Source organism: Rhinolophus ferrumequinum, chromosome 6 (genome assembly GCF_004115265.2).
Source record: "Rhinolophus ferrumequinum isolate MPI-CBG mRhiFer1 chromosome 6, mRhiFer1_v1.p, whole genome shotgun sequence".
Classification (NCBI taxonomy): domain Eukaryota; kingdom Metazoa; phylum Chordata; class Mammalia; order Chiroptera; family Rhinolophidae; genus Rhinolophus; species Rhinolophus ferrumequinum.
The window spans coordinates 73,103,810-73,118,596 of record NC_046289.1 but is presented as its reverse complement, the minus strand read 5'-3'; the positions used below and the strand labels follow the sequence as shown (position 1 = coordinate 73,118,596).

Below are 14,787 nucleotides of genomic sequence, written 5' to 3'. Positions count from 1 at the left end.
AGGATTATAGAAGGTAATTATCTGGAACTCAGAGAAAAGCTCACTCCCATCTTTCTTTCATTTCTGCATGAGTACGTGTTTTACTCTTTCTGTCTCTTTCCTCCAATATCCTAAAAGTCAAGGGCTAAGAAAAGAGACCATGATGGATGGTCAGCTCCTCCTGAGAAGCAGGTGTGAGTTAGACGTTCTGACCACTCAGCTGTCATTCACAACAATCCATGTGCCCAACAAGACTCTGGAAGGGTCACTCAGGACTGACTTCTTAGGGCCCTCATCACATCTCTCCTCATGCTTTGGCCCAACCAGCTCTGGATGCAGTAAGTTGGAAGGTGAAAAGACTGGGAAATTCAAAGGAGCAAAGTGAAGAGGTTGTGTTTCACATGAGAATAGGAGTGTAGTCCCCAGTCTGATCAGGGTAGAGGTGTAGGCCTGGGAGAAGGAGACCCAGCTGGAGAAAGATCACTGATCGTACATGCAGGTTCTCCTTTTGTTCTACCTAACAGGGAACCTCAGTTTCTCTATGGTTCACTGTGGTAAAAGCACAATACTTGGCTTAGTCCTCTGGTTTCAGTCAGTTGGTTGGAAATACAACTGATTTTGGTTGTTATTCCTGGTAATGACAAGTTTTCTCTCCATAGAAGATGTGTAATGCTTTGCACCCCTCCCCCCAAAAAAAATTTGAAAACATATTCTAATTTTGAAAACATATTCACATAGTCTTTCTGGAGCTTGGAAGTACCCGATCATTGAAAAGAGTCCAAAATTAAACCCGGATGTGTTTCAGGTGATCATTAGGGAGTCCCCTGCATTTCTCACAGTCCCCCCAAAAGCCACTAGCTGATTCAGTGACTGGTCCTCTGGGAAAAAGGAAGCATTGATAAGAATTGTAAGAGACAGACATCATAGTACCTCCAAAATGGTGACTCCTGCATTACCCTGGAGAAACAGCACAAGGGAGGTCAGCCCAGGCAGACACCACATGCTGGAGACGAAGGGCGGAAAGGTGCCCACAGATACACCATGGAGGCTATTGGTCTTCTTCGATGCAAACTGTAAGGGTTGTATCATGGGGACCCAAAAGGAAGTAGCTCTGCCCTCCTAGCATAGCTTCCTTTTATAAAATAGAGCCTACTGCAGTCAGAAAGGACTCTGGGAAGGTATTGGACCCACTTTTTTGCCCACTGATTTTTTAAAAAGTTTTTTGATAAGCTCTAGAAAAAGGAGACTCAAGTTGTGTGGTGCAGCACGTTTGGAGCAGGCTGCCTGGGCTTGTGTCCAGGCTCAGCTACTCATCAGCACCGTGACCTTGGGCAATGCCTTATCCTCTCCTTGCTTCAGTTTATTCATCTGTACAGTGGGGATAATAAGAGCAATGGGAAGATTACTGGGAAGATTAAATAAATCGAAACATGTAAACTACTTTGAACGGTGACTTGCATATAGAAAAGTACCCTGTGCCTGTAGGCTGTCAGTTATTTTTAGTGGTAGTACTTCTTTACAGTTGTTGATGATTTTCATTTCAAGACTTCATTTTTAACTTCTTTTTGCTGAAATTTCAGAATGTTTTCTCTTTTGCTCAGTTAATAGGAAATGGGGACAACTGATTGTAGACTTAGGGAGGGTGAGAACTGGAAGGGCTCTCAGGCTGTATCTGTTCTAGCTCCTTTACCTTATATATAAGTCTGGGGAGGTAAAATTCTCACAGGGCAGAACTAGGTTTTGAGCACAAGTTTCAGTCTAGTGGGTTTTTTTCCACTGTGTAGTAACTCTTCACATGTGCAATTCAACATTGTCTAATTTCTCTAAGACTTGCTCAGGGTAACGTGGAAACACATCAGGCCTGTGACCCTGTGGAATGGGCTGACCACAGCTGAGTATAACACCACTGTCATTTTTACACTATTATAGCACTTCATTGGCTTTCATTTCCTTAACAGCATTGTCATATTGTTGACTTGTACTCACTTTGAAAAAGAAAGGAAGGGAAATTTTGGTCTCTGAATGGAAGGCAGGCTCTGGCCATGGAGCCATCCATTGCTCAGCAAGAAGGATCGGAAGCATTGCCACAGGGACAAAGGGCAGGGGGTGAGCGCAGGGTCCCTGAGGAGTGGGGTTTATTTAGGTTGAGAGGAGCGAGGAAAATCAGCTTTTCTTCTTTCATCAGGCAGCATGTGCTGAACATCTGCTCTGGGCTCAGTATGACGCGAGGCACCGGAGGAATGCAAAAGAACCCAGGGCAGGGTTGCGATTTCAAGGAGTTCCTTTAGAAGGAGGTAGAAAGCAAAGACTGAGCCCTCTGGAGTTCTTTGAGGGCTCTGTAGTCCCACAACACAGAGGCGACGTCTTGCTCTTCCAGCCGCAAAGGCACTCAGCTCAGCTGGGAGGAGAAAGATTTTCCAGCCGACTAGAGCGGATGAGACTGGAAATAAATGGGCAATAGAGAACTTCCCATGGCAACTAGGTGTCAGGGTGCGGTGGAAGGTGTTCTTGACCAGGAGTGGGGGGTGGTGTTGGGGGCGTCGGCTCTTTTGGCTTTGCCACACAGCTGGCTGTGTGATGGTAGGACTCTGACTTAATTTCTCCATTTCTCAGTTTCTACCTCTTCAATTGAAGAGGTTGAAACAGGAGGTGATTAAAGTTTTCACATTTCTCTCTCTCTCTCTCTGTGTGTGTGTGTGTGTGTGTATAAAGGGGTAGGGCTGTGGGGCTGAGGAGGGGATCCTTCATATGGAAAACATGATGGTTTGGGTGCTGAGAAATGCACCAGCTGTGAATTCAGAGATTTTTAAGTTGATTTTTACTACAGGGAAGGGTTATTGCTACTGAGCCATGTCTCTGATTTCAACTTACAGTGCCTGTTATACTGACCTCTTTGTGGTTCTTTGTGTCCCTATTTATAAACTTGGTACGTGAAACACTTCTTTTCCTCTTTAGATAACTGAGGCAGTTAATCCTCTGTCAATCACTCATGATCATAACGTGTGTTATGCAAACACAGTTGAGGTATTTATTGCCTGAGAGCAATGTGACAGAGCTTCTGACAACGGACACTCTGACTGTTTCTCCTTTGTATTGTCCCCATGGATGCTGACTGCTCACCTCTCTCAGGTGGCAAGTGAAGATGGAAAGTGCCTCGGGGGCCTTCCGTGGGCACACCCAGAAATCCCAGTAGAGGGTGAATCTCTACAGCTTTGTTAGGAATTGTAAAGACGCTCCAGCTTTCTCCACAGTTACTCCACCTCCCTCAGGTTTATCTGTGGCTGGCTTCTTGGAGATGAGGAAAAACCAAGAACCTCACTGAGATGAGCACATGCTTTATTTCAGCTTCCTAGGCTATTTGGACAGTTTTTAGGAGGCACATTTGTCTGCAAGTGTAAATGAAGCTGCACATTCTCTCCTGGGGCTGCTGGAGTAGGTTCATCTTGGGGGCCGGTGAGAGAAAGGCGTCATCCAACTTGTATACTTTCCTTTTATTGTTGGGAAGAAACACTCATCAATCCATAGCAGGTGGTGACATTAGTAGGGAGAGAAGGCAAAGGGCTCAGTGTTACATGCCCCGTATTCCATTTGCCAATAATCCAATTCGTCTACCTTCCATTTCACATTCTCTTTTGACCTTTTTAGGACTGTTTCTCCCCCACTTTGTGCTAATTAATGACATTCTATCACTTGGTATGAAAAATGAAAGTCTGACCTATTGAGGAGACAGTTCTCAGCAAGATAAGAAGAAAAAACTATTGCCTATTCCCCCAAGTACAGGAAAGCTGGTACTATTATGTGTTATAAAGCTGGACATGAAAATATTATTTCTAGCAGAAAAGTCAGGCAAACACCCAGACTTGAAATATTACTCTTCCGGCCCACCCCCAGGCCTTTGCTAATATGTGACCTCACTGCAGCCTTTCTTGACCACCTGATTTAAAATAGGTATCAGCCCCCACAGAGCATGCTTTTTCTCTCTCCGTGAAAGTCTTCTCCATGGCAATTATCACTATTTAACATATATTTTACTTATTTTATTTTGTATTTATTTTCACTAAAATTAACTCATGAACTTTTGAGTACTGTATTTACAGTGTGTGTAGAAAGGTACCTGGCACGCAGTAGGTACTTAACAAATTGCTATTGAATAAATAAATATATGTTGTTATATTCTATGAAAGCAATTTTAACCTCCAAAAGTCTATACTTTGCATTCGTTTTCTTTCATAATAATTTGTTGCCCTAGCAATGTATTTGTAGTTACATTTCTGTTTCCGAAAGTTATACATATTCATGAGGTTTTGTCCTTAAGCCAGAAAAGAACAATTTAAACTTTCCCATTCTCCTGCATATGAGCAGGTAAATAGAAAACTCACAGCGATTAGATTTCTTAAACAGATTTTGAGAACCTGCCTTATTTAAATTAATACAAGCAATTGCATTTTGGCTTGATTTTCTTTGTCTTGTCACCAGGTCTTTTTCCTATTGAGTGTGGCATGCTGGGTGGCACGCTGCTCCTTGGGATCCTTTGAGAATCATAGAGACTTAGAGAATTTCTTCAGTGTTTGATATACACGACTACACTGTTACCATTCATAATGTGTCGGTGTATGTGTGAATTGTTAAAAAAACAAGACCCGAGAGATTCTGCAATTCTTGAAGAAAGCCAAAATCATTTGATGGTGGTGGTGGTGGTGGTGGTGGTGGTGGTGGTGGTGGTGGTGGTGGTAGTGGTAGGTTGAGGGGGAGTTTGGAATTACTCTTTTGTTTAGGAAAACGTGTTATTATGGATTTGGGTCATGAAATAGCTTGCCCCAGCAGGTCTGTTTGGAGAAAAAGTTTGCAAAATTCCTTTGTGGAATAAAGTAGAAATGTTCAGCTTTTTCCCTGATAGTCAAGACTCACTGCCTGGGGCCTTGCGATTAAAAGGTGAGAAAAGATGGTGAAAGGGAGAAAGGCTGTTGTCCTCCCCATTTTATCCCTGCCATGGGCAGATGTCCAAGGAACATAGGAGCATTGATGTTTGCTCTCCAAGAGTAAGTTATTTGATATTCTAGAGAACTCTGTTAGCAACCTTTCAGACAATCTCGTTACAGTCAATAGCATTTTGTTAGTGGATAAACGAGGCTCAGAGAAAGCGTCTCAGAGGGCAACGTTAGCATCAGTCTGTGTACTATTGCATTCCCAGCATCCAGCACAGTACCGGGAATGTAGTACACACTCATTAAATACTTCGTTCACTTGTTCATTTAGTACTTTTGTTGAGTGCCCATTTTGTGCCAGACTTATTCTGAGTGCTGGAATTAAGGCAATGAATAAAACACACAAAAATCCCTGCCTCACGGAGCTGTAATCCGGTGGAGAGCTAGACAACAAGTAAATAAACAAGCAAAATATGTTTCACATCAAATGGTGATAAATGCAATGGAGAACAATTAAGCTCAGAGGAGGGATGGTATTTGCTGAAAGAATGAATGACATGCTTTGACAAAAAAAAAAATCAGAGATGCATAATCCTGTCATTTCAATTAATATTTAGAGACAATATGTTGAATTGAAGAAGTGTAGGAAAGAAGCCTTGATTCTGGGATTTCTTCACCTTCACCAATGTGGACAATTTATTAGGCAGCGCTTCCTGTCTGAGACACTGCAGCGGGCTTGGACCCTACCTGAAGCAGAGAAAGTTTGCTTTGAGCTCAAATCTCATTTGTGTGGGTGCTCACGCACCTAATTCACAACAGCGCTTTCTGTGTCAGTTTGCTCAGTTTGAATGCAGAGAACTGTGGATGACAGATCTTGAGGGCTTTTTGCTGCCTTGGTATAATTGATAACAAAGAATATGGAAGAGACCAACTCAGATACTGCCTCACACGACAGATACAGATGCCTGGTAAAGTTGGCAATTCTCTGGACCTTCCAGAGACCCATGGAATTTCTCCAGCTCTCATTCTACCAGCCCCAGACCACTGTAGCTGCCATTCTAGGCAGGCTCCTGAGAAGGAAGTGAATGAATGCATTAGTGCCCCAGAAACTCTAAGGGAGTCTAACAGGTATTACCTTTGATGAGAATCAGGAGAGAGGGATATGTGGGTCCATTTCTCATACTGTGGCCTGGGAGCAAAGATGCTGACTTAGGGCTTAGGAGCATAAGGAGCAGGTGGCTGCGTAGCAGCTGTTCCTCCTTCAGTCAGGGGAGTGAGGCGTGTTTGGAGAACAGCCTGGAATCTGAAGTTGCAACTGGTGTTTTAGAGCAGGGGAGGTTGAGTTGAGAGGTGGAAGGAGTTAGATACCCCCAACCCCACTCCTGGGGACTGGCCAAAGAGTCAAAGGCAACTTTTGCATCACACAGATGACTATATTTCATGTACTTGTCCCCAGCTGTTCTTTAATTCCGATATTGTTATAGATGATGTATTTCTTTAGTATATTCCATAGCATCTACTGCAGTGCCAGGATAGGCAGCCTTTGACTCAGATCCAGTTCCTGGTTCTGCTTCTGTAACCTTAGGTAAGCTATCCAGTCTCTGAGGCTCAGTATCCCCATCTGTAAAATGGAGCTGACATTGACCTCACAGGGTTGTCATAAGGATTAAGTGAGTCCATACATGACAAGTGGCTGTACTCAGTAGTTTAGTTCCCTTTCTCCTCATTGATTCCACTTTATATTTGCTCTTTCCTATACATAACATTTATTGAATAGCTACTATGTGCTGTGCAATTTACTTAGTGTCTATCGCTAGCTTTTTACAAGAACACTATGAAGTGGGAACTCTAATTGTTACTCCCATTTCAAGGATGAAGAGATATAGATGATTTTAGAAGGCAGGATGAAGCTTATGTCAGGACCACAAAATCTCAAAGTTAGAAAACATCTGAGATGTCATCTGGGACCACTGTTCCATTGTCCCAGTTTCTTGACAGATGGTCACGGAGCATCAGTTTGAACAGGTCTGGTCGCGAGGGCATAGCCCCTGTTGTTCCTTATTTCTGACACATCCTGGAGACGGCCTCCTCTCAGGTTCCCCCACCCCCATGAATCACATGCTATGTTCTGTAGCATGTGAGAAAAGAGAGATTCCCTGAAGGGTTGGAATGTAGCTGTTTGGGGAGATAAATGATAAGAGCTCATGGGGAATCATGGCTAAAATGCACAGAACAATTATACATTATAACTACATATATTACATACGAGGTCAGACAATTAAGTTCGCAAACTCATCCTGGAAACACTGCTACATACCTCACTACTGAATATCCTACGGTCACCTTCCAAGTACTCCCCTTGGGAAGCTATGCACTGATGCCACTGCCTAGTCTACCCTTCAAAGCAATTTTGGAACTCTTTTTCTGGAATGGCTATCAGAGCTGTCGTCGTATTACCCTTGATGTCCTGAATGTCATCAAAATGCCTTCCTTTCAATATTTCCTTTATCTTCGGGTAAAGAAAGAAGTCATTGGGGGCCAGATCAGGTGAGTAGGGAGGGTGTTTCAATACACTTATTTGTTTACTGGCTAAAAACTCCCTCACAGACAGTGTTGTATGAGCTAGTGCATTGTTGTGATGCAAGAGCCATGAATTGTTGGCGGAAAGTTCAGGTCATCTAACTTTTTCACGCAGCCTTTTCAGCACTTCCAAATAGTAAACTTGGTTAACTGTTTTTCTGGTTGGTACAAATTCATAATGAATAACCTCTCTGATATCAAAAAAGGTTAGCAACATCATTGCAACAAGTTCTCAAACCTAATTGTCAGACCTCGTGTGTGTGTATTATATGTACATATATGTGCATACATATGTGTGTATATATTGTTCTATTTATAGTTCTATATCTGTCTGCCTGTCTATCTATCTATCTATCTATCTATCTATCTATCTATCTATCTATCTATCTATCTATCGATCCATGAAAGGTCAGGGAGAATCACAAGAGGTGGGAAGATTGGGAACACTGTTGGTGGAATATGAGGAGTCCGGACTAGAACTGTGTATGTCTGGCAAACTTGTTAGCCTTTTTGTACTTCTATGGAAAATAGGATGTTTGATTAGAAGGGTTAGTTGGAGAAAGTATTCCCTAGACATTGCTTGAACTAGTTTAATAAAGCTTTGAAAATTTTCATTTTAAATGAAAAAGATATTTTTTCAACTTTAGTGAAGTATACTTGATGTGCAATAAACTGCACATATTTACTGTGCACTATCTGATGAATTTTGGTATTGCTGTCATCCATTACCATCATCACGTTACTGAACATATCCAAAAGTTCCAGTGAGGTATTTTATAAGGTGAATGGTAGATCTTCTCGATAAGGCCAGAAGAAAATCCACAGGGTCAGCCTCTGAATAGGTTGTCAGTCATCTAAGTCTGGGAAAGTACATTGTTTAAGATAAAAATGAAGTTTAAATTGAGCCATCTACAGAAGGGTAAAGAAGAAATTTTTCATGTTTTATTTCTAGCACATATAGAAGTCAAAAGGTAGAGGTGGAAGGGAGCTCAAAAGGCCATATTCAGTCAGTAATCACCAAAACAGCATAGAATGCTAGAGATTGAGTCTTGCCCTTCATGTTGGGCAAGATGACACTTGGTGCTGAAGGAAGGGAACCTCCCCTCCTCCTACATCCCCTCTTCTAGAAGAGCTAGATTCATGGTGTATGTGGTTGGGGAGAAACTGGATGTCCATCACCTATAGTCATACTTTGGAAAGTGTCTTTTTAATCTATGCCCCCCCCCCCCAAGCTCTTTGGGTGTGTGGTCAAATCTTTTATGAAGCTCTAAGAAAACGGTGAAGAGTGTAGTGAATGCTACAACTCCTGACTTTGGCTCTGTCTCTCCTCTTTCCTGTCCCATACTGGGCCACACCTATCTGACCATGGGAACGCATGGGGAAGCCTTGAGTGACAGAGCCTGGCCCCCATTTCTTAACTATTTATTCAAGAGAAAATCATGATCTTGTTGGAATTGCTGCTCTACATGGATCTCTATGGTTTTCGAGCTGCTCAGTAGTGGGCCTGCGGCAGGGTGGTGGTCGACAGAGCAGTAGTAAAATCCTTCATCTCTTTCTGATACTTCAAAGATCTCAAGTACAGCCTGGTTTTTTGAAATATCAATTCTACCTTGGCTCCTGTTCTGGAAACCAGGACCAAACACGTCCCCTTCTCGGTATATGAAAGTCACTGTGCTCCTCTGGGTCTTCCTGTACCAGCTGACGTAAAAGTTATTGATATTTTCTCCTCCCATGGAGTAACTGAAGGTGGCAGAGCCCCCTTTGGACACAGTCACTACTTGGTCTTGAGGCACTAAAATGAAATCTGACATGGCTCCTGAGAGAAAAGACACAAAGGGACTCAGTGAGGAGTGGGACGGGGGTCACTGAGTAAGGGGCACTGTCTGAGAGTGCCAGGCTGGGCAGCCTTGGGGTCTTGTTGTTGCTCAAGTCTTTCTTAGTTGAGGTTCTAGGGTCTGCCTTACCTGCCCAGAAGAGGGTGAGACAGACGAAGGAGCTGATTCTCTGCATGGCTCCACTCAGAGACACTTCTGCCTCCCAGCTCGCCCTCTGCCTGGTCCCTCCTCTGAGTCAACCCTTCTCTATGACACATTTCTGCCTGAGGAAACCGGTCCCTGTCAGCAGCTGTTCTGTCCCCCAAGCTGTTCTGTTGCCAATCACAGGAGGCTTGCAGAGCCTGCTGCCTGCTAATGGGATGACAATACCACCTTCAAGATTGATAATGTGTTCCGGATAAGTAAGGTCAATTGAGAAAAGGTTAAAGCAGCTTATTTGATTGATAACAAGGTTCTGCTTCCTGCCCTAGAAGTTACGTTTGATATTGTTGCTCCATTTTCATGTTAGATGTACTTGTACGCTCTGTGGTGATGTTACAGTGAATGCCAAAAAGAATTATTGACATTTACAGCTGTAATCAAAAGAACCATCAAATGAGGAGATCGATAGTGTGGACTACGGGTGTTGTGATGATGTGTTTACTGCAAACTCCCTCCCGGCGAAGTCGGATAAGGGTGATTCACCCAAGTGTAAAAGAGCAAGCCAATGAAGGATTGTTTCAAATTTGAGCCGGTTTCCTGATCTTTATTGAGCTCATCTGTCTTATGTTTTGAAGATAGGTCACCTATGTTGAATTACACAGAACAAAATATTATAAAGAACTTAGAAACCACTATTACATTTCAGTTTATGACAGCCTAATTATTTTTTTTAGTTTTGTTTATTATTTTTAAAGATTTTTATTCAAATATAGCTAACATAGAATATTATATTAGTTTCATGTATACACAATAGTTATTCAACCTGTATAGACCTAAAGAAGTGATCACCGTAAGTCCAGCAACCGTCTGACCCCGTACTGTGCTATCACAGTATTAGTGACTGCATTCCCCAGGCTGTGTATTACATCCCCATGACTTATTTGTTTTATGCCTGGAAATTTGGACCTCTTATTCCCTTTCACCTTTTCCCTCTTTTAAAATTTTTCAAATACAGTCGACAGTCAATATTATTTTATATTAATTTCAGGTATATAGTATAGTGGTTAGACATTTATATAACTTAAGAAGTGATCCCTCTGATGAGCCTAGTACCCACCTGGCACTATACATGGTTATTGCCATATTATTGACTATATTCCCTATGCTTTACATCCCCGTGACTACTAATTTTGTAACTACCAATGGTACTTCTTAATGTCTTCACCTTTTACACCCTGTCCCCAACCCCTGTCCCGTTTATCACCTCAATAAATCTAGTACCCCTCTGACACCATACATAGTTGTTACAATATTGACTGTATTCCTTATGCTATACCTGCATTGCATGACTACTTTGTAATAACCAATCTGTACTTCTTAGTCCCTCCCCCTTTTTCAACTCCTTCCCCATCCCCAGCACCCCTCCTTTCTGGCAACCATCAATATGTTCTCTGTATCTATGAGTTTGTTTCTGTTTTGTTTATTTTCTTTAGATTTCACATATAAGCGAAATCATATTGCATCTGTCTTTCGCTTATGATGGCCTAAATGTATACATTTTCAAAAAAGAGACATGCTTGAAATTTTGGGACCTATACTTTTATTTTATTAAAAATTTTTTTTTATTAGTTTCATGTGTACAAAACACTGTAATAGTTAGACATTTATCATTTATACCCCTCACAAAGTGATAATCCCCCACCCCCAATCTACTACCCCTCTGACATCGCATGTAGCCATTACATTTCCACGGTCTCTATTCTTTATGCTGGACCTATACTTTTAAATTTCAAGACCAATAACCTATGAAATTTTGAAATCAAACAGGTAAATTAATACTTGAAACTAGATGGTGTCTCATAGTTCTGGAGGCTAGAAGTCTGAAACCAAGGAGTCAGCAGGGCAGTGCTCCCTCTGAAACCTGCAGGAGAATCCTTCCTTGCTTCTTCCTAGTTTGGTGGTTTGCTGGCAATCTTTGGTGTTCTTGGGCTTGGCTTGTGGCTGCATCAGTTCCATCCTTGCCTTCCTGGTACATGGTGTTCTCCCTGTGTCTCTATCTTCACACGATTGTCTTCTCACAAGGATATCAGTCATCTTGGATTAGGGGCCCACTCTACTCCAGTATCACCTCATCTTAACTAATTACATAAATTGCAATGACCCCATTCCCCAAGAAGGTCACTTTCTGAGGTACTAGAGGTGAGGACTTCAACATTTTTTTTTTTTGAGGGACACAATTCAATCCACAACTCCTGCCCACACCTTTCATTGGTGTCCCTTTCATTGGAGTCTCTGGAGTCAGTCCTTTGAGAGTACCCTCTGTCTCCTGCTGTGACTCTGCCTGATAATACACCAGGTACAGAGGGCACATATAGAGAAAGGACATGTTAAAAAAAAAAAAAAAAAGCCCTGAGATAGAAGGAAGTGCTGTGGGCTTAAAGCTGCACAGATATCAAAGAAGCCTGTCTTCCTAGATAATTACTATTGAAGTATCTCAAATTATTCAGAAGGCCATTCTGAAAAATCCCAAGAATGCGCTCATGTCTATGGCTGTGATTTATCTGCCACAGATTAGTGTAATTTTAGGAGTTTATGGTAAATGGGCAAAAACAACCTTCCTCTAGACCTGAGTAGGAGAGAGTCTGTATAAACAATAAGTCAAAGCCAGAGGTAGAAGACAGTAGCGGGAAGGGAACCAGTTATGACCGGTGGAAGCTTAGGGCAGAGCATGACTAGAAGACATGCCGTGCCTGGTTTGGGAGTCAGGACCTGCCCAGATACCTTGGCCCAAGCCTGTGGCAGGAGCAAGATGGAACTTGAACACAAATGTAGCCTCCCATGGGGTGCCCACGTGGAAGGTAGGAAAATGTGCCAAGTTCCTGCCCTCATACTCCACCTTTCTCAGGTTCTGTGCAAGCTGTGTTCCTGTGCTCATTCTTTCTGTGTCAAGGCCAGCAATTAGGCCACGACTTTCCATGACCTGGGGGATGTTTGTCCCTTCATGTGATTTCCAGGGAGAACTAATGTTTCTTTAAAGCCTGTAAGGAATAAATGAAATTATATTTGCAAATACTTGCAAATATATTGGCTCATTGGTTGGCTATTTGTTAGTTTCCTCCTTCCTTAATATCGTTATATAAAAACAAGGAGACTTGAGACTTAAACAGTTATTAGGAGAGGCAAGAGTGGTTTGGAGGACTTTATCCATCCTTCCCCAAATCTCCATCAGTTTCCCATTTTTTGACAGACACCTGCCCAATCTTATGTGCTATGAAAATACAGTCTCAAGGCAAGTTCCGGAAGCATCTTCCAATGAGATTGCCATCCCTCAGACTCCTTTTTGTAGAAATTTTGAAGTTGCCTTTGTATATAGTGCTTTACGATGTCTAAGTGCTGTCTCACACTTGTTATTTGATCTGTCTTTACCTCCTGTGTAATCCCCCAAAAGCACCTTGTTGAATCCATACTACTCTTTAAAAGTGCTCATTGAAGTGAAATGATTTCTCCGGTCCACAGGATATCTGACTTGAGCGTGAGTTGCTGTCTCCAACATACAAGGAGGGCAAAGGAAGATCAGTAAGGAACTCATTCCCAAGGTCATGGCCACAGGTCTTTGTCTTGTGGCTCTAAAGATAGACCATACGATTACAAGAACTTCTGTTCCCTTCAGCCTTACCAGGCAGAGAAGGGTTAGGAAAGACACTGCTGACCCTCACACATAAACTGCCAAGAGCAGTTTTTGCTTTTCTGTTAGTGTAAGATTTTTAGAGATGTCTATAAGGCTAAGGTAATGAATATTTCATTTTCAGGGCAAGGTGCTGCTTGGGGGTCCCCAGCAAATCAACCTATGGATTACATGGCAGTGGTGGAAGATCTGTCTATGGGCCTCATTGAGAACAGAAGGAAGAATGAAAGATTTGAGGGTGTTAGGGACGTTAGCACGCCTGCGAATTCATGTTTCAGTCTTCATTTTCCCATAACCTCAAGCAGAGAGCTGCTTTTCCTGTTCTTTGAGTGAGTTCCTTGAACTCATCCTCCATTTCTTTGGATTTGTACAGACTGCTGCGAGCAGGCAGCCGGGTAATCCTGCCTCTGCTTCGACAAGCCTCAGATAGGATACTATCTACAAGATTGGGCTGGATGGGGTCCTGGAACTTAGGGGTTCTCTTTTATCACAGCCTTCTCTAGTTTTCAAGAGACAGCTGTGCTGTAGTGGAGAGACCACTGGATTTAGGCTTGGAAGATCTGGATCTGCATCTGGCACCACCACTGACTTGCAAATCACTTAACTTCTGCAGGCCTCAGCTTTATAAACAATAAAGTGGGGATAGTATTGCCTCATGTAGTCATGAAATAATGGACATGAGTACACTTTGTGATTGATCTACTGTTAGACCGGCCCTGAGGATTAGCCAACCAGTGTGGAAGGTGGAAGGGGCAGGCTTTGGTTGGTGACCTACGTGGAGGCACAGGAGTGACACCGTGTGTAGCGCAATGCAGTAATAAATCCCCTCCTCTTTCTCAGCAGTTTCAAGAATCTCCAAGAGAAATGGCCTTTATGAGTCAAGTTGCTCTGGAGACCAGGGATAGATATCTCTGTGTTGCTATACCAAGTTCAGGGAGCCATCTTGGTTTCTCTTATACTCCTATATGGTGTGATTGTTCATTCCCCATCGTGTCATTTGGCACTAAAGAATTATGCTTCCCCTAAAAGGAACAAACATTTCTTGTTTCTCCAACAAGGCTTCTGGTTTGATTCCTGAAAAACAAAATCAAGGTAAAAGGAAGATAGAGAAACTGAGGAGCCATATCAGAGTATCAGGGTCTGAGGTACCAGAGTGGGATTATAGAGCCACCTTTCATTTCAGTCTTCCCAACTCTCCCAGAGTAATTTCATCAGGGGACTCATTTAGTCCTTTACCCAATGATTGGGCAAATCCCCTGGCTTCTATGATGTGCTCAGTGCTGGGCCGCGCTCTGTGGTGGTGACAATGTTTCGGGCTCTCTGGGGCCTACCTGGCCCAGGAGCTGCAGAGCCTGAGGTTCTGAGGCTCCAAGGCCACTCTTACCACTGCAACCAGGCAGCAGCAGGAGGAGCAGGCAGACCCACTGCATGGCTTTCCCCAAGGACTGAAGGGCCCTGTTTCTCGGACTGTCTCCTAGCTCTTTCCCCCTCATCTCAGCCCTCAGCGTCTCAGGGACTGGCCTGTGTACTCTTGGGCTTGCCAGCAGGCAATGAGGAAATGAGCCTGACTCAGCAGATGTTCTGCACCCAGAGAACAGCCTCACAGTTGTGCAGATGGTTCAGGGCCTTTTTTTTTCCTGTT

The 14,787-nt window shown here is 43.0% G+C and overlaps 2 gene segments (V, D, J or C); both read right to left on the bottom strand.

Moving 5' to 3' along the window:
• Nucleotides 1-9,565, bottom strand: part of LOC117022729 (T cell receptor delta constant-like) — a 49,238-nt gene extending 39,673 nt beyond the window's left edge. The window contains 3 exon segments of the C gene segment in view: nucleotides 4,559-4,565; nucleotides 9,011-9,300; nucleotides 9,449-9,565. Coding sequence covers nucleotides 4,559-4,565; nucleotides 9,011-9,300; nucleotides 9,449-9,494 — 343 coding nt within the window.
• LOC117022730 (T-cell receptor alpha chain C region-like) overlaps nucleotides 1-14,787 on the bottom strand; it is a 326,986-nt gene that overhangs the window by 121,389 nt on the left and 190,810 nt on the right.